Consider the following 20,708-nt stretch of genomic DNA (forward strand, 5'->3'; position numbering starts at 1 on the left):
GAAACAAACAAAGACAGTAGTAGTACTAGTAAAACGTTTTTGAAGAAGAGAAATGTTTTCATCACAGGTCCTTAAAGACCTGGCAGACTATCTTAAGCCATTCCTTGTACAGTAGGTTGGTAAGTGCCAAACATACATTATTTTCCCCTCATCTTTCTTCCTCTCTCTCTCTCTCTCTCTGTTCTTTTCCCCTGTGTACCTCGATGAGGACGCTGAGTGGTTTCCCGTCCCACTGGATGTCTTTCTTCCAGGAAGGATCTTCCAGAGCTGACTCCCCCGTCACAAACTCCACCGGGGTCATCCAGCGCTGGTCCGTACGGATGCTCTTTCCACACAACCCTGGGCCACAGAGAAGATAGGGGCAGAAGGACAAACTCAAATGAATCCAATATGGGTCACTACAGCTGACCAGAGTGACATAGGGCTATGGTAAAATAACCTGTAGTGTATTATCGATAATATTACGTTTATTTTTGTGGGTACATTTTCAGTACAAGTGCCGGTTTTAGCCAGTCAGCACATTTTTGACCATAGTCCCTGTACAGACAGACAATGAGCACATACAAAGCAGAGAGCAACATATGACAACTAACACTTAGTACGCAGACAGAAAGAGCAATGACACAAAAAGCAACCAAACAAAAGACAGAAAATTAACAAACAATATCTACACACCTAAAAAACTACAGACAGGTTGATTGTTGCACAGTTACGTGTGTCTGAAAGCAGTGAGTTCCAGACATGGGAAGCTCTCACAGTGAAAGACGTCTGACTGAAGGTGCTTTCCTGAAGGGAACTATACAGTCCCCTCTCATGGCAGACCTTGTGGATCTGCTGAAATGGGTTTTCTGCTTGATAAAAGCACTAAGTGGAGGCAGTATTTGAGGTGCAGCCAGAGAAAGAGGGTTGGCAACATGTAAAAGTGTCTCCAGTACCTTCAATAGTTTCAAAGACATGGCGATAGCTATAGAATGTTGTTTACTAAACCTTGAGAGAATAAAATTTGTACCTGATGCAAACCGATCCTTATGTAGCATTCCATTGATGGCTCCACAGGTGACTTTGAAGACTTCCTCTTTTTCCTGCTCAGCTTCTTCCTCCTCATCATCATCGTCATCCTCCTTAGATTCTGAAGTAAAGATAAACAAAGAGGTTTAGGGAAAGATGGTTTATTATATAAGTGTGAAGGGTCAGGCCTGTGTTATTCACAAAACCCTATAACAACAAAAACAGAGTTAGAGAGACAACACCATCCCCTTTACCAGATAGTCATGTCTAAAGGATTCAGAAAGATTCCATTGAGTTGTGATTAGTGCACATACCTGTGATTGAGCCCGCTGATTGGTTGGAGGGAAACAGTGCTTTCTTGGCCTAGATAGGAGAAAAGGGACAGACCAGTTTTACATATATCAGTCACATACCAGACTCTTCTTTATCTAATATGGTAAGAACATGGACAAATAAAAATATCAATGGTCAAAGTATGATCACGCACAAGAAATATAAATTCATGCCCGCATATATGTCACAATATCAACGGCTAAGGCTAAGCTATTGTCAAGTTAGATGTTGCAATAAAACTAATTTATGACTAACGTTCATAAACAACATGTACTCAGATGCTATGACGATGCAGCACTTAACCTATAGTCAAATTAAGTTTGACTGTTAATCCAGAGGATGTGGTATGTTGAAAGATTGGTCTCCTACCTGTGCACTCTTTCTTCTTTTAAAGTCTGGTGAAGTTAAATGACCTTCCTGAGGTGGGTGGGATGGTGAAATGAAGGGGGAGAGAAGGGGGAACAGACATACCATTCAGTCACTCAACACTAAAAAGAAATATCAGTGAAATACCTGTACAGTTAGTTTCTTTACAGAAAAACAAAAAGGGTATAAAATGTGTAGCTATAGTTTGTTGCTCTGTCTGGCCCAATTTTCTGCTATATGTAATGATAAACSGATATGCTGCACCGGAGACCGGGGTTGGTTGTCTTACGGTTTGGTTGTCAAAGTGCTAATTAATTCCCAATCTAAATGGAGCTGTGTAATATTTTAAAAGTTAAAATGTGTGAATTCTTTGAAAGAACTCATCCACTTGGTAAAAATTAATGTCAGCATGACAAAATATTGAGGTGTTTTACGTTTTTCATAATGTTTGTATTATTTAGTAAATGTTTGAATTATGGGAATATCATAATAGGGGTGAAGCGAGAKAAATATTTTTAACCTATTTATCTCGCTCTGCTGTGTGCATCTCGATAGCTGTCACTCAAATGGCAAGGGGCTGAAGCTCATTGGATAGAACTCTAATTGCTAGGGGGTTGGCCCACATGGGGGTAAATGTAGGGAAAATTATACCACACAGATCCCAGTAAACAATCACTTTTAAACTAGGGATTTCATGACTAATTAAGGTGAGAGTCATTTTGCTCATAGGTTATGCATGTGTGAACTACACATTGACACATCCAGCCCAAGGCGGGAGGTTGGAAAAAAATGCTTACTAGTCGCAAAAGTTCCGGAGCATGTCTTTAATTCGATCAAAGAAAGGCTTGGCTGGCCTCCCGAGTGGCGCAGCAGACTAAGGCACTGCATCGCAGTGCTATAGGCGTCACTACAGACCCGGGTTTGATCCCGGGCTGTATCACAACCAGCCGTGACCGGGTGTCCCATAGGGCGGCGCACAATTGGCCCAACGTCGTCCGGGTTAGGGGAGGGTTTGGCTGGGGGTGCTTTACTTGGCTCATCGCGCTCTAGCGACTCCTTGTGGCGGGCCGGGCGCCTGCAGGCTGGTATACAGTGTTTCCTCTGACACATTGGTGCGGTTTGCTTCCGGGTTAAGCGGGCGGGTGTTAAGAAGTGCGATAAGGCRGGTCATGTTTCGGAGGGCGCATGACTCGAGCTTCGCCTCCCAAGCCGGTTGGGGAGTTGCAGCGATGAGACAAGATCGAAATGGGAGAGAAAAAGGGGGTAAAAAAAAGAAAAAAAAGAAAGGCTTGGCTATTTCTAAGAATGTGTTTGCTATATTGTTTCACTTCTTGTTTCAAAAGGAATAACTACTAGCAAACATTGTGACAACCAACCCCATACTGTGTGACATCCAACCCCACGATGGGGCTGGTTGTCACAAGTGGGAAGAGTGTGTTTGATGGCGTCTAAAATCAAATCAAATTACATTTTATTTGTCACGCTTCTGAAACAACAGGTGTAGAGTAACTAATGGATCCATTTCCAACAATGTAGAATTAATTAAAGATAATTTGTTAATTGAGGTAGGGGTAAAGYKACTAGGCAACAGGATAAATAGACAGTAGCAGCAGCGTATGTGTGAAAGTGTGTGTGTGTGTGTATGTTAAGGATTAACATGGGAAACCGGGATCCGGAATACTGTTCACATTTCATCCCAAAATAAAATGACATTTTCCCACAACATGAGCAGCATCAGATTAGCAAAAAATAAAATAGCACATTATCCTAACAGGTTGTTGCATGGAAAACTTTAGCCTAGCGCATTTACTTCACACAAAGTTGGTACTAATTCAAAGCACACCATAATTGACACTGCCGGACTGCACATGCGACCCGAATGCAGTTAATAAAACCTACAGGAAGCCCCTACAGTATAGCCGATAAAACAGGGTTCCCCAACTGGCGGCCTGCGGGCTGAATTTGGGCCGCTGGTGGTTTCATTTGACCCACCAAGTTTCCGTTTTTTTTGGGGTTGAATTTTAATTGTTGGACATAAAAAAAGAACTCTAAAAATCGCAGGAAATTAGCTCCAAGTGATTTTATTTCGTGAAATCTGTTCAAGTATTTCCACACACCTGTAATCATATCATATACAAATTCAAGCAAGGTTCAAATTATTATGTTTTAGTCAAATATTATATCTGTTTGGGCTTCTTGCGGTCAATTTGCAGTCTACAAATGATTTGTAATTATGTTCTGGCCCCCCGACCATCCGCTCAAGAAAAAAACGTCTAACCGCTGAATCTAGTTGATGATCGCTGCTATAAAAGAACATGTGCCTCTTTGAGCTGTCATTGTGACTCTTCAGACAGTCACAAAGTTGATAGGTCTATGCACAATTCACTGCATTTGCATCTCTGTCACAGACATGACGTCTGTTAACAATTCAGAGAGGCATGAGGGAAAAGGCTACAGTTGAAGTCGGAAGTTTACATATACTTAGGTCAGAGTCATTAACACTCGTTTCTCAACCACTCAACAAATATCTTGTTAACAAACAAAAGTTTTGGCAAGTCGGTTAGGACATCTACTTTGTGCATGACACAAGTAATTCTTCCAACAATTGTTTACAGACAGATTATTTCACTTATAATTCACTGTATCACAATTCCAGTGGGTCAGAAGTTTACATACACTAAGTTGACCGTGCCTTTAAACAACTTGGAAAATTCCAGAAAAAGATTTAATGGCTTCAGAAGCTTCTGATAGGCTAATTGACATAATTTGAGTCAATTGGAGGTGTACCTGTGGAAGTATTTCAAGGCCTACCTTCAAACAGTGCCTCTTTGCTTGACATCATGGGAAAATCTAAATAAATCAGCCAAGACCTCAGCAAAACAATTGTAGACCTCCACAAGTCTGGTTCATCCTTGGGAGCAATTTCCAAACGCCTGAAGGTACCACGTTCATCTGTACAAACAATAGTATGCAAGTATAAACACCATGGGACCACGCAGCTGTCATACCGCTCAGGAAAGAGCTGTCTCCTAGAGATGAACGTACTTTGGTGCGAAAAGTGCAAATCAATCCCAAAAGAACAGCAAAGGACCTTGTGAAGATGCTGGAGGAAACAGGTAGCAAAAGTACCTATATCCACAGTAAAACGAGTCCTATATCGACATAACTGAAAGGCGCGCTCAGCAAGGAAAAAGCCACTGCTCCAAAACCGCATAAAAAAGACAGACTACAGTTTGAACTGCACATGGGGACAAAAATTTTACTTTTGGGAAGATATACTCTCTGGTCTGATGAAACAAAAATAGAACTGTTTGGCCATAATGCCCGTGTTATGTTTTGGAGGAAAAAGGGGGAGGCTTGCAAGCCGAGAACAACATCCCAACCATGAAGCACGGGGTGGCGCATCATGTTGTGTGGGTGCTTTGCTGCAGGAGAGACTGGTGAATTTCACAAAATAGATGGCATCATGAGGAGCGAAATGATGTGGATATATTGAAGCAACATGTCAAGACATCAAGAAGGCATTCACCTAGCTAAACAACATTAACTGACATGGACTAGTTGATCTGATGAGGAAATCTGATGATGCACTACCCAATGTCTAAGTTTCACCTTTCAAAAGTAAGTTGACAGCGAGACTGAGTTCAAAAAAATATGTACAGTGGGGAGAACAAGTATTTGATACACTGCCGATTTTGCAGGTTTCCTACTTACAAAGCATGTAGAGGTCTGTAATTTTGTATCATAGGTACACTTCAACTGTGAGAGACGGAATCTAAAACAAAAATCCAGAAAATCACATTGTATGATTTTTTAAGTAATTCATTTGCATTTTTATGCCATGACATAAGTTATTTGATACAATCAGAGAAGCAGAACTTAATATTGGGTACAGAAACCTTTGTTTGCAATTAAGAGATCATACGTTTCCTGTAGTTTCTTGACCAGGTTTGCACACACTGCAGCAGGGATTTTGGCCCACTCCTCCATACAGACCTTTCTCCAGATCTCTCAGGTTTCGGGGCTGTTCGCTGGGCAATACGGACTTTCAGCTCCTCCTCCAAAGATTTTTATTGGGTTCAGGTCTGGAGCTGGCTAGGCCACTCCAGGACCTTGAGATGCTTCTTACGGAGCCACTCCTTAGTTGCCCTGGCTGTGTGTTTTGGGTTGTTGTCATGCTGGAAGACCCAGCCCACGACCCATCTTCAATGCTCTTACTGAGGGAAGGAGGTTGTTGGCCAAGATCTCGCGATATCATGGCCCATCCATCCTCCCTCAATACGGTGCAGGTCGTCTGTCCCCTTTGCAGAAAGCATCCCCAAAGAATTATGTTTCACCTCCATGCTTCACGGTTGGGATGGTGTTTCTTGGGGTTGTACTCATCCTTCTTCTCTCCAAATGCGGTGAGTGGAGTTTAGACCAAAAAAGGCTCAATTTTTGTCTCATCAGACCACATGACCTTCTCCCATTCCTCCTTTGGATCATCCAGCATGGTCATTGGCAAACTTCAGACCGGGCCTAAGACATGCGCTGGCTTGAGCAGGGGGACCTGCGTGCACTGCAGGATTTTTAATCCATGCGGCGTAGTGTGACTAATGGTTTTCTTTGAGACTGTGGTCCCAGCCTCTCTTCAGGTCATTGACTCAGGTCCTGCCGTGTAGTTCTGGGCTGATCCCTCACCTTCTCATGATCATTGATGCCCACGAGGTGAGATCTTCGCATGGAGCCGCGCAAGACCGAGGGTGATTGACCGTCCATCTTGAACTTCTTCCATTTTCTAATAATGTGCGCCAACAGTTGTTTGACTTCTCACCAAGCACCTGCTTGCCTATTGTCCTGTAAGCCCCTCATCCCAGCCTTGTTGCAGGTCTACAATTTTTATCCTGATGTCCTTACACAGACCTCTGGCTTGCCATTCGCGGAGATGAAATGTGGAGTCTGTTTGATTGAGTAGTGTGGACAGGTGTCTTTTATACAGGTAACCGGAGTTCAACAGGTGCACGTTAAACACAGGTAATGAGTGGAGAACAGGAGGGCTTCTTAAAAGAAAAACTAACAGGTCTGTGAGAGCCGGAATTCTTACTGGTTGGTAGGTGATCAAATACTTATGTCATGCAATAAAATGCAAATTAATTATTATAAAATCATACAATGTTATTTTCTGGATTTTTGTTTTAGATTCCGTCTCTCACAGTTGAAGTGTACCTATGATAAAAATGACAGACCTCTACATGCTTTGTAAGTAGGAAAACCTGCAAAATCGGCAGTGTATCAAATACTTGTTCTCCCCACTGTATGTGAACACACTTTCCAGCTGGTTAGTGCATTTTCTGAGTATGCGTCCTGGTAAACTGTCCGGCCCTGCGACCTTGTGAATATTAACCTGTTTAAAGGTCTTACAGTGACTCCGTGTTGGAATAAGATGAGGCTAAAAAGGGCCCCCATTTCAACCCAACACCTTGGTGTTTCTCCTAATATTGAAAAGTCTTGTAAAATATGCTGGTGCTGAGAAATACACACAAGAGTAAAAAGTGTGACAACCAACCCCAGTCTCCCCTATATGATATTGTATATGATACAGACCTATATATATATCCCAGTGTAGTAGTGTATGGCAACATTGTCCAAATGACATAGGCCTGATTAGAGTATGAAAAGTGACCAAGCTGTTCAACTTTTCTGTGTTTTATTTTATGATTTTAAATCAATTGTATGCACATCTGGTTGAATTGTGTTTTTAAATGGTCAAATAAATCTAATCAAAATATATGCTGTACCTGGATCAGTTCTCCCAGAGTGGTGCCGCTACAGCGGATACTGTACTTCCAGTTCTTTCTGGTCTTCTTCCCCCCAAACTCCTCAAAGCCACTTGGGGTGAACCAGCGACCCTGRACCACAATGCACCTCTCCCCTGAAACAAACCAATGAGGAAGTCAGACATCATACATACCACCACAAATTAAAACAATGCAAAGTCAAATAGACCGTAGTACACATTTGCCTGACTGTGATTGAAACCTGGGTCTCCTGCACATCACAATACAGTGTTAACCCACTAAAGACTATACATTAGATCTGGGCCCGTATCCACAAATGGTCTCATAGTAGAACATTTATCGGGTAAACATAAAAGCTATGCATGATGCCTTTAGTCATAAAAGTCACACCTACTCGACAGATATTTAGGACACTTCATGAGCTGTCCTAACCAGTTAAGAATTATCAGCAGGTGTCTTGGTAATGGAAAAATGCAGTAAGTCAGTGGTTCCTGCGCCACATGCAATTACTTTGGAGTTGTTAAAATAATGTTTAGATATTTCTATATGATCAATCCATTAATAATCTAGACCTACTGTACATGTAACAGTATGTCTTGAGCTTTTGACAACGATTTCAAGAGGCCTATTCTACAAGTATATATACTTATAAACACTAGGCTAATAAATACACCAGTTTTTCTGTTATTTCAAGTTATCCATTTGGAGAGCAACATCACTTTGTTACAAAAAATATGTCTAAATTGGGCATGCCTGTAAATTCGGCAATTGAAATTGAAATTGAATTGAAAGCATCTAGGGCTTATGTTGACTTGTGACTTGAGGATGAATATGTATGAACTTTCCAATTTGTAAGTCGCTCTGGATAAGAGCGTCTGCTAAATGACTTAAATGTAAATGTAAATGTTCGATGAACATGATAGACCTTTCAAACGTTGTATGCAACATTATCGGCAAGTGACTTGATGTCTCCTGTGGCAAAGCAATTCAGAGTTGTTAAATGGGAGTGACGAGTGTGTTGATATAAAGGTAATCTTGTGAAAATAATCCACTTTTAGAAACCATCAGAATAATAAAAAAGGTTATATTTGCCAACATATTAGAGTAGGAAAAGTGATTGTTCCAGGCTAAAATTATATAAAACTTTTTACTTTTGCAACATTTGACTACAGTCAGATTCGCCGTGGTTGTCTGAAGCGCTTTACCTATAGAGTTCACAACTGGCAATTACATTTACACTTAAGTCATTTAGCAGACGCTCTTATCCAGAGCGACTTACAAATTGGAAAGTTCATACATATTCATCCTGGTCCCCCCGTGGGGAATGAACCCACAACCCTGGCGTTGCAAGCGCCATGCTCTACCAACTGAGCCACACGGGGCAATGTCTCATCACGATTGGTTATTCCCCATCATTTGCAACATTGTCAATGAGCATCATCACTATCTTTCATTTGCGGAAGCTCAAAATGTTGTGATTCCCCGCTGAGATAAACTTGATTTTAATCCTGACTCAGAATTTGTCTGGGAAGTATCTTACGATATCCTAAAACCTACTGTGAGTTGTCTTTTTGTTGTCTTAAAACTTGTTTTAACAGGATCCCTAGGACCTTTTCTGAGATGCTTTGTGGATATAGGCTCTGGTCTCAGGGCTGGAGAAATGTAACCACTCTCAAATTCATAAAATGGGCTATGGATGCAAAGACTGACCATCCATGCTATTAACATTCTAGTTTTAACCATGCTTTGAGGGTTTGTTTACATTTACTTTGTGAACAAACATTGGAGTTAAACAAGCTTATATTTTGTTCTGATGGGGTAAGACAGTTGAACTAAGTTCATGAGGCATTTATAAGTTATATTCTTCAAGAATCAATGGATACATATCATAAATGTCCAAAAACCAATGTAGCAACTGCAAATTGTCCCTTTAAGGTCTCAGGCACGGTTATTGGGACCGAACCACAGCCACCGTTACACAGAAACACAGAGAATCACATCACATTAAGTCCATTGTTACGACCTACCTTTGGCCAGCTTGTTCCTGATGAGATTGCCTTCTTTGTCCCCACAGGTGACTGGGAGCTGGGTCTTGTAGATGGGCCTGGTCCAGATGTCATCTTTCTCCCCCTTCCTGGAAGGAAAACCTGCATGGGGACACRTTCCGGACAAACATTAAGATGTGACTTGAAATTAAAAAGAAACATATTTCACCCCCCAAAAAAAGGTTACAGAGGGACTTTAGACTTTCTGACTCAAGTCCTCCTCTTTCCCAGAAGGCAGCATGAATCCTGGGACTCACAGTTGGTCGGCCTCTGGACTTTCCTCTTCTGACTGGGGTTGGACTGGGTGGATGTGCTGGGCTGCTCCTCCTCAGCACTCTCACTTCTCTCTTTCTGTTTACTATTTTTCCTTCTTGTCTTCTCCTCCTCTTCTTTCTCCTCCTCTTCCCCTTCCTCTGAAGCCTTCTTCTTATCCTCCTCCTCCTCTTCTTCTCCTTCTGCTGAAGCCTTCTTTTTATCATCCTCCTCCTCTTCCTTCTCCACCTTCTTTGGCAGTTTCTCATAGAATGTGAACGACCCTGCATGGGATTGGAGGCAAAATTTAGCAAACCATGCAACCTAAATCATTTACAACTAATTAAAACAATTAGAATATACATTTGACAGGGCATTGAACTTCAACTTCTAAGTATCCACCATTGTGACTACATTTATACTCTACTAGGAGTTAGAATTATATTTAGATATTAACCTATCCATTCGAATGCCATAATAATATAATAATAAGAGTGAAGACTCCAGAACTGACCGTCCAGCAGGCGGTTTTGTAGCAGGCGTAACGTGGGGTACTGCAGCAGAAGGTGGTCCCTGAACACACAGTTCCAGAACACCTTGATGCTGTTGGGAGTCTTTGCCTCCACCCAGTCCAACATCTGGTACACACCCTTCTCCCTCAGCTCCTTACTCCTCATCCGAATCAGCTTCTGCAGGAGGGGTCAAATACAAAACTATAGTCCAATTTATGAGGGTTGTCAAATTAAGGCTGGAGTGGAGTGATAGACTTGATTCTCTAGCAACCACCATCTCAATAAGTTCCTGTGACAGACAGGGATTTATGGACACACATCAGGCCTTATGAATCAATGATCATCAACTCCAATTTCCACTCATACAATAACATTCTGAGACCTGTTACCAGCTAGCAATAGGACAGTAACTGGTGTTAGTGTACACAGTACACTCAAGAGCATACAAAATAGGATAAATAATTTTACCAAATCAATTCTGTAGACTACAATTTGTTTTGTTACACGGTTTAATCGGGGTTTTTTCAGTAGAGTATAGTAGAGCACAGTACGATACAGTACAGTATAGTTTACTTTAGTAGAGTACAGTACAGTACAGTATAATACATTAGAGTACAGTACAGTTTAATTCAGTAGAGTACAGTTTAGTTCAGTAGAGTAAAGTAGGGTAGAATACAGTACTATACTCTGTGCTCTACTGTTTTGAACTATACTTTACTTTTATTTACAGTACTGTACTCTGCTGTGCTCTACATTACTGCACAGTGCTGTCCAAACCTGTAAAACATTGATGTCTATGATTGGTTCAGATTTCTCAACAAATCATAGACATCTGTCAATGTTTGGGCCAAATCCGGACTGACCAAATCTTGCCCAAATATACACATCTATGTTTAGGCCAAATAAAGGCCTGTCCCGACTAGATGTCTGTGGACGTTGAAATCAAGGCCAGTACAGACCGGACCAAATCTGAACCAAACATTGACGTCTGTGATTGGTTCCGATTTGGTCAAGTCCAATCCGTACCTCCCAATAAGAGTCAGGTCAGGACAAAAAAAATAATACATCTAAAAGACGTCGGCGTGGGTCCGTGGTTGGTAGGATGTAATTTAGCGCTGCTTGCTTAAACTTTGAGTGGCCGGGTGTGTGTATAGAAACTTGGTAGTCCAGTCTACTGCTCTCACCTTGTACATTTCTTCCGGAATGAGGTGGTGGTCTCGGAGCTGGTTAAGAAAGGTGTGTGGTTGCTCCATGCACGACATCTCTGTCCTACTACAGCGGAAAAACCGCAGTAACTCCTCATCTGTCAGAAAATCCAACTGGTCCATTGGCGCAGACGCAACTGCAAGTCTTCAATACACTTTTCTTTGTCGAAAAAAATCCAATATTTACCAGGTCACTGAATATTATTAATAGTTTAATAATGAACGATCCGGTTCATATTGGGTGGCATATATATACACTTATAAATTAAAGTTTGACGTGATGTAGACTATTTACATTTCAATACAGGCCCCGGGCGGATTGATTCAATCAGACGAGTACCGATAGACGCGGGTTTGGACGAAGGACGGAGAGGACGTAATGACAACGTTTTCAACTGTAGGCCAACAAGTTGTTATTAAAGTTATTTTCGAAGATAAAATAGATATCCCACAAGCACGGAAGTACACTTCAAGTGATGTTTGGAAAGTGAAAGTGAAAGTGTGATTTCATATGAGCCACAAGGGGAGAGGCTATGGATTTTTTGGAAAGTGAGTATTCATGTGATTTCATGGGCTACAAGGGGAGAGGCTATAGATTTTTTTTAACTCATTGTTCTATATTTGAGGAGCTCCGTGGACCCTTCTTGTTCGGAAGTAATTTAGCCATTTTAGCCATTGGCGCAAGGGTTGACAGGTCTCGCTGAAATGTCTAGCCCAAATACCACTCAACATTGAACCACAAGGCATGGAAATGAGCCCATTTTCTTCTGCAGTAAGCGAGGAGTTGCCACCTTTCCCCATAACGTTATCGAGCGAATAAAGAAGGAATATCAACATAACTTATAAAGACATAAGAAGCAAAATTCGGTTTTCCATCAAAATAATCATTATTGAGAGCTAACTTGACTAACAAAGGAATTTAAGGAATTTAAATGATAATCCTTTCTCATTAAACTCCCTAGATCATTTTCCATTAATGGATGTCGATTTAACTGCTGTGATTGTAAATAGAATATGCACATGTGCATAATATAGATACATTTGACAGGAGTTTGTTTGAGGGATGAAAGTTGGACAGAGGATCTCGAAATCTGTGAAAGAAATACGTGGACGAAGTTTATGAATCGAATTGCAAATTTCAGGCAATTGTGACTTTATTATGTGCCAGATTTTAAGACTACAAGCCGTTATAAATGGCCAATTTTCGAGATTGACTTGTTATTTCAATAGGAATAGGCTAGGCCTACTGGCTAAAATCTGGGTTTATATTGTAATTAAACTTTGCCATAGTTTGGTTAGCTAGATGCAGGTAGCCTACAGCCCCTGATCGGCATACATCTAATTTCAGATAGCCAACAGTAACCTAGACAAGATGCAGGCAAGATGTAAAATGAACGATTTATCAGCTTGCTTGGTTCAAATTCACAGACAAATTTATTCAACATGAATAGCAAGGCGATTTCGAGGTATGAAGTGTATGTAGAAATTTCCGTGCCAACAGAATTGTATTTTACTTTTATAATTTGTGTTAGGATATTACATTTTAATTTTATAATTTGAGTTAGGATATTTAATTTGAATTCAATATTTTTGAATTCGTAATTCACAAATGTAATAATTAAATTCTTAAATTGAACTTGTATTTCATGATTTGAAACTGAATTGAACAAATGTTTGTTTTAATTCAATTTAAATTTTATTCAAATTCAATATTTTATATATTCAGTTTCAATATGGTAGATATTGCATAAATTTGATGTGTATCAAGTTTACAAACTATAATTTCAACTTGACCAAAGTTTCATTTACTCAATTTCTCAGATGGATTCAGTTTCCAAACTGCTCTCAACAACATCCTGGTACTTTGCCAGCCAGGAAAAGTAGAAGAACAATGATACATCTTACTCCCTTCTAGCCAATCACAAAGTAAAACCACAGATAAATTAGAAAACCTGAATTCATTAATGGCGGTTGCGTTGACTGTCTTTGCTGGTAGAAGAAGCAAGAGACAGGAATGATCACTGAGCAGTAATATTAACTAACTCTTCTAAGAAAGGAGTCGTCTTTGATATAACACCTTATCAAGCACAATGGCGCGATGCCACTGTACCACCACTGTCAACGGGAAGTTTGAACTGTCACTCATGCAGCTAATTAGTGGAATGCAGGATAGGTGGTAACGTTAGCTAGGTAGAAAAGGTCAAAATATATATATTGCGATCGCGTTGCTAACTTAGYTGCTTGTCAACTGCAATGTAAACTCTTGGGATAACTAAAACTAAGAGAAACTGTAATACATTGGTTGATGTTGAATTATATTAAATCAGAGCAATCAAAACAGCACAAATCAGGCTTCTTATGAAGGTAGCTAGCAATACTAGCAACGGTTTACTCCATACCATGGCCTGGTTAGCCAGATCCAGATGTTGAGACGTGTTAACCTGTGGCCATGGTTTCCTCCCCAGTCTTATACAGTTATTTGTTTGCAACCAGGCTGTGCCCTGCCTCCTAGAGTTTGTTTAGCAGATGAAGAAAGAAGCCAGACACACTCCAACTCAGTTTAAAGTGGGCAAAAGTAGTGACATTTGACATCCTCCAACATCTACATAAGTTGGTCAGATGTAAAGACTAATAACCGTATCTTGCTGAAGCTTGTTAAATAATAGGCAGATTTATCTAACTAAGCCGATCCCATAAGTATGTTCATTTGGATGCTGATCCAGCCTCTCCAACTAATGTGTGTGTGGGTGTATATACATTTCTGTCTTGTCCGCATAAAAGTATTATAAATAAAAAATATATATCCTTCTTCGCAACAGCTTCAGCTATAAAGGACAAATTCTGCATCATATGATTCATCTACAGCAGGCAGGTCAARATCAGGGGACCATGTTAAAGCTAGGACAATAGCCACACCTTCAATTCCTCTAGGAATTMATTGAGAAACATTGATTTAAATCATGTGAATAAACTACTGTTCATAGATGCCTTTGGACATTTTTTTCCTCTCACACAAACATGATTTGTTTTGCTTTTCAGGAAGATGATAAAATACACAATGAGCCTAGAAGACCCCTCTGCAGTGCAAGCACCAGTCCAAGCCCCAGTGGACCAAGCACAAATTGAGAGACACCCAAGACCTCCAGAAGGAGAGTCCATCCCAGTGTGAATGATCAGACAAAGGAGGTCTACAACAAAATTATTTCTTGCCTACGAAAACCAGCACCCACAGCCACAAAGTCTGATCCTCTGTTTGGACCACCACCCAGGACAATGGATCGGATCCCAGTAGGCGACCCAAAACAACGGCGCCGCAGAAGGGGCAGACAGAGCAGTCTTCTGGTCAGGCTCCGTAGACGGGCACATCGCTTACCTCTCCTGAGTATACTACTCGCCAATGTCCAGTCTCTTGACAAGGTAGACGAAATTCGAGCAAGGGTTGCCTTCCAGAGAGACATCAGAGATTGTAACATTCTTTGTTTCACGGAAACATGGCTCACTCGGGATACGTTATCAGAGTCGGTACAGCCACCCGGTTTCTTCACGCGTCGCACCGACAGAAACAAACATCTCTCTGGTAAGAAGAAGGGCGGGGGTGTATGCCTTATGATTAACGAGTCGTGGTGTGATCATAACAACATACAGGAACTCAAGTCCTTTTGTTCACCTGACCTAGAATTCCTTACAATCAAATGCCGACACATTATCGACCAAGAGAGTTCTCTTCGATTATAATCACAGCCGTGTATACCCCCCCCCCCCCAAGCAGACACCTCGACGGCCCTGAAAGAACTTCATTGGACTCTATATCAACTGGAAACCACATATCCTGAGGCTGCATTTATTGTAGCTGGGGATTTTAACAAGGCTAAATCTGAAAACAAGGCTCCCTAAATTGTATCAGCATATCGAATGCCAAAACTCTGTACCATTGCTACTCTAATTTCCGCGACACATACAAAGCCCTCCCTCGCCCTCCTTTCGGCAAATCTGACCACGACTCCATTTTGTTGCTCCCAGCCTATAGACAGAAACTAAAACAGGAAACGCCCGTGCTCAGGTCTGTTCAACACTGGTCCGACCAATCTGATTCCATGCTTCAAGATTGCTTCGATCACATGGACTGGGATATGTTCCGGATAGCATCGGACAACAACATTGATGTATACGCTGATTCGGTGAGCGAGTTTATTAGCAAGTGCATCGGTGATGTGGTACCCACGGTGACTATTAAAACCTTCCCCAACCAGAAACCGTAATACACTACATGCTGTTTTACCATAGCCCCATGTCACTCTGGTCAGCTGTAATGCGCCATATGAAATGTATATTAAGGTTATAATAGGGTTTCATTTGAGTTTTTCCTTTTGTCCCTATCTTCTCTGTTGTAAGAAGAATGCTGTTCATCGATTACAGCTCAACATTTAACACCATAGTACCCTCCAAACGCGTCATTAAGCTCGAGGCCATCGCTCATCCATATATTTATATGTAAATATTCTTAATCTTTCCTTTACACTTGTGTGTATAAGGTAGTTATTGTGAAATTGTTAGATTACTTGTTATATATTACTGCACAGTCSGAACTAGAAGCACAAGCATTTCGCTACACTCTCATTAACATCTGCTAACCATGTGTATGTGACCAATAAAATTTGATTTGATTTGATCTGCAGTTTTTGGTCTTCGACCAAGGGGATGTTACTAACACTTCGATAGATGGCCAAAAGAAATTGCTGCTAAAGTATCTTTTTCAAGATTTAAGTAATGAGTTAGAATTGTGGTCCCGTGTGGCTCAGTTGGTAGAGCATGGCGCTTGCAACGCCAGGGTTGTCCCCACGGGGGGACCAGGATGAATATGTATGAACTTTCCAATTTGTAAGTCGCTCTGGATAAGAGCGTCTGCTAAATGACTTAAATGAAATGAAAATGAATTGAGAGAGCAGAGATATTGAAATGTTTAATGATATGTTTATTAGTGTTTATACGTATTTGTTGTGCATACGGTGCATTTGGAAAGTATTCAGACCTCTTTACTTTTTCCACATTTTGTTACGTTACAGCCTTATTCTAAAATGGATTAAATCGTTTTTCCCCCACATCAATCTACAAACAATACCCTATAATGACAAAGCAAAAACAGGTTTTTAGACATTTTTGCAAATTTATATACAGTGGGGAGAAGAGGTATTTGATACACTGCCGATTTTGCAGGTTTTCCTACTTACAAAGCATGTAGAGGTCTGTAATTTTTATCATAGGTACACTTCAACTGTGAGAGACGGAATCTAAAACAAAAATCCAGAAAATCACATTTGTATGATTTTTAAGTAATTCATTAGCATTTTATTGCATGACATAAGTATTTGATACATCAGAAAAGCAGAACTTAATATTTGGTACAGAAACCTTTGTTTGCAATTACAGAGATCATACGTTTCCTGTAGTTCTTGACCAGGTTTGCACACACTGCAGCAGGGATTTTGGCCCACTCCTCCATACAGACCTTCTCCAGGTCCTTCAGGTTTCGGGGCTGTCGCTGGGCAATACGGACTTTCAGCTCCCTCCAAAGATTTTCTATTGGGTTCAGGTCTGGAGACTGGCTAGGCCACTCCAGGACCTTGAGATGCTTCTTACGGAGCCACTCCTTAGTTGCCCTGGCTGTGTGTTTCGGGTCGTTGTCATGCTAAGACGGGATATACTGTGTTCAATACCGGAGGAAAACAAAGTGTAGCGAGCTTTCAGTTCACGCGCCTCTAATAAAGATTACACTTCCCTCTACCCTCGTTCTGAACAGTGCTACTTCTTCATTTCTCAAAGGAAAAACCTCAACCAATTTCTAAAGACTGTTGACATCCAGTGGAAGCGATAGGAACTGCAAGAAAGTCGCTTAGAAAACTGGATTCCCAATGAAATCCCATTGAAAAGAGAGTGACCTCAAAAAAAGAAAATTCTGAATGGTTTGTCCTCGGGGTTTCGCCTGCCAAATAAGTTCTGTTATACTCACAGACATGATTCAAACAGTTTTAGAAACGTCAGAGTGTTTTCTATCCAAATCTACTAATAATATGCATATCTTAGTTTCTGGGCCTGAGTAGCAGGCAGTTTACTTTGGACACGCTTTTCATCCGGATGTCAAAATACCGCCCCCTATCCCAAATAAGTTTTTAAAGAACAAGTTAACTACTGCCGTTCAGCATGCATATAGAAGCTCCTGTTTCATTTGCGACTTGTGGTAACTCTGTGGTTCTAAATCAATAGTTGTTTAGTAGTCCGAAAATGTCAGAAACATTTTGTTTGTTGCATGCAATATGTTTTGTGAACTTCACTGAACAGATTGTTCTCTCTGATTTTGTAATGAAACAAATGTGTGGTTGAGTTTATTCTGTCTTCTTATTGTCCTGGCCTTAGGCCTTTATATCACTGTGTCAAGGCACATGAACTAGTTTATATTTKACCCAAGCAATACTGGTATGCCTACTTTCAAAGATGGCGCCAACAGAGATGATAGCCTCGCTTCGAGTCCTTCGGAAACTATGCAGTATTTTGTTTTTTTATGTATTATTTCTTACGTTGTTACCCCAGGAAATCTTAAGTTTTTATTACATACAGCCAAGAAGAACTATTGGATATAAGAGCCACGTCAACTTACCAACATTATGACCAGGAATACGACTTTCCCGAAGCGTATCCTTTGTTTGAAGCAAATCAAATCAAATCAAAATCAAATTTTATTAGTCACATACACATGGTTAGCAGATGTTAATGCGAGATGTGTAGCGAAATGCTTGTGCTTCTAGTTCCGACAATGCAGTAATAACAACAAGTAATCTAACCTAACAATTCCACAACTACTACCTTATACACACAAGTGTAAAGGGATAAAGAATATGTACATAAAGATATATGAATGAGTGATGGTACAGAACGGCATAGGCAAGATGCAGTAGATGTATAGAGTACAGTATATACATATGAGATGAGTACTGTAGGGTATGTAAACATAAAGTGGCATAGTTAAAGTGGCTAGTGGTACATGTATTACATAAAGATGGCAAGATGCAGTAGATGATATAGAGTACAGTATATACATATACATATGAGATGGGTAATGTAGGGTATGTAAACATTATATTAAGTGGCATTGTTTAAAGTGGCTAGTGGTACATTTTTACATAATTTCCATCAATTCCCATTTTTAAAGTGGCTGGAGTTGATCAGTATGTTGGCAGCGGCCGCTAAATGTTAGTGGTGGCTGTTTAACAGTCTGATGGCCTTGAGATAGAAGCTGTTTTTCAGTCTCTCGGTCCCTGCTTTGATGCACCTGTACTGACCTCGCCTTCTGGATGATAGCGGGGTGAACAGGCAGTGGCTTGGGTGGTTGTTGTCCTTGATGATCTTTATGGCCTTCCTGTGACATCGGGTGGTGTAGTGTCCTGGAGGGCAGGTAGTTTGCCCCCGGTGATGCGTTCTGCAGCCTCACTACCCTCTGGAGAGCCTTACGGTTGTGGGCGGAGCAGTTGCCGTACCAGGCGGTGATACAGCCCGACAGGATGCTCTCGATTGTGCATCTGTAGAAGTTTGTGAGTGCTTTGGTGACAAGCCGAATTTCTTCAGCCTCCTGAGGTTGAAGAGGCGCTGCTGCGCCTTCTTCACAACGCTGTCTGTGTGGGTGGACCAATTCAGTTTGTCCGTGATGTGTACACCGAGGAACTTAAAACTTTCCACCTTCTCCACTACTGACCCTCGATGTGGATAGGGGGGTGCTCCCTCTGCTGTTTCCTGAAGTCCACAATCATCTCCTTTGTTTTGTTGACGTTGAGTGTGAGGTTATTTTCCTGACACCACACTCCGAGGGCCCTCACCTCCTCCCTGTAGGCCGTCTCGTCGTTGTTGGTAATCAAGCCTACCACTGTAGTGTCATCCGCAAACTTGATGATTGAGTTGGAGGCGTGCATGGCCACCAGTCGTGGGTGAACAAACAAGAGTACAGGAGAGGGCTCAGAACGCACCCTGTGGGGCCCCAGTGTTGAGGATCAGCGGGGTGGAGATGTTGTTACCTACCCTCACCACCTGGGGCGGCCCGTCAGGAAGTCCAGGACCCAGTTGCACAGGGCGGGGTCGAGACCCAGGGTCTCGAGCTTGATGACGAGTTTGGAGGGTACTATGGTGTTAAATGCTGAGCTGTAATCGATGAACAGCATTCTCACATAGGTATTCCTCTTGTCCAGATGGGTTAGGGCAGTGTGCAGTGTGGTTGCGATTGCGTCGTCTGTGGACCTATTGGGTCGGTAAGCAAATTGGAGTGGGTCTAGGGTGTCCGGTAGGGTGGAGGTGATATTGTCCTTGACTAGTCTCTCAAAGCACTCATGATGACGGAAGTGAGTGCTACGGGGCGGTAGTCGTTTAGCTCAGTTACCTTAGCTTTCTTGGGAACAGGAACAATGGTGGCCCTCTTGAAGCATGTGGGAACAGCAGACTGGGATAAGGATTGATTGAATATGTCCGTAAACACACCAGCCAGCTGGTCTGCGCATGCTCTGAGGACGCGGCTGGGAATGCCGTCTGGGCCTGCAGCCTTGCGAGGGTTAACACGTTTAAATGTTTTACTCACCTCCGCTGCAGTGAAGGAGAGCCCGCAGGTTTTGGTAGCGGGCCGTGTCAGTGGCACTGTATTGTCCTCAAAGCGGGCAAAAAAGTTATTTAGCCTGTCTGGGAGCAAGACATCCTGGTCCGCGACGGGGCTGGTTTTCTTTTTTGTAATCCGTGATAGACTGTAGACCCTGCCACATACCTCTTGTGTCTGAGCTGTTGAATTGCACTCTATTTTGTCTCTGTACTGGGACTTAGCCTGTTGATTGCCTTGCGGAGAGAATAGCTACACTGTTTGTATTCGGTCATGTTTCCGGTCACCTTGCCCTGGTTAAAAGCAGTGGTTCGCGCTTTCAGTTTCACGCGAATGCTGCCGTCAATCCACGGTTTTCTGGTTTGGGAATGTTTTAATCGTTGCTGTGGGTACGACATCGTCAATGCACTTCCTAATAAACTCGCGCCACCGAATCAGCATATTCGTCAATGTTGTTGTTGGACGCAATGCGGAACATATTCCAATCCGCGTGATCGAAGCAGTCTTGAAGCGTGGAATCAGATTGGTCGGACCAGCGTTGAAACAGACCTGAGCGCGGGAGCTTGTTGTTTTAGTTTCTGTTT

At 41.7% G+C, this 20,708-nt stretch overlaps 1 protein-coding gene and 1 long non-coding RNA gene across 2 annotated transcripts in view; one reads left to right on the forward strand and one right to left on the reverse strand.

Moving 5' to 3' along the window:
* Positions 1-11,980, reverse strand: part of LOC111981590 (nuclear body protein SP140-like protein) — a 26,799-nt gene extending 14,819 nt beyond the window's left edge. Inside the window, 9 exon segments of the mRNA XM_070449201.1 lie at positions 200-339; positions 1,010-1,129; positions 1,323-1,371; positions 1,711-1,758; positions 7,485-7,618; positions 9,512-9,631; positions 9,787-10,065; positions 10,296-10,470; positions 11,478-11,980. Of these exon segments, the coding sequence (XP_070305302.1) occupies positions 200-339; positions 1,010-1,129; positions 1,323-1,371; positions 1,711-1,758; positions 7,485-7,618; positions 9,512-9,631; positions 9,787-10,065; positions 10,296-10,470; positions 11,478-11,621 (1,209 nt within the window). The 5' untranslated portion in view covers positions 11,622-11,980.
* On the forward strand, positions 11,961-16,167 carry LOC139029396 (uncharacterized). The gene is made up of 2 exons (XR_011481698.1): positions 11,961-12,047; positions 14,538-16,167. It is a non-coding gene; the product is annotated as an uncharacterized lncRNA (long non-coding RNA).
* The last annotated feature ends 4,541 nt before the right edge of the window (positions 16,168-20,708 follow it).

The sequence above is a fragment of the Salvelinus sp. IW2-2015 genome, linkage group LG20, assembly GCF_002910315.2.
Source record: "Salvelinus sp. IW2-2015 linkage group LG20, ASM291031v2, whole genome shotgun sequence".
NCBI classification, from domain to species: domain Eukaryota; kingdom Metazoa; phylum Chordata; class Actinopteri; order Salmoniformes; family Salmonidae; genus Salvelinus; species Salvelinus sp. IW2-2015.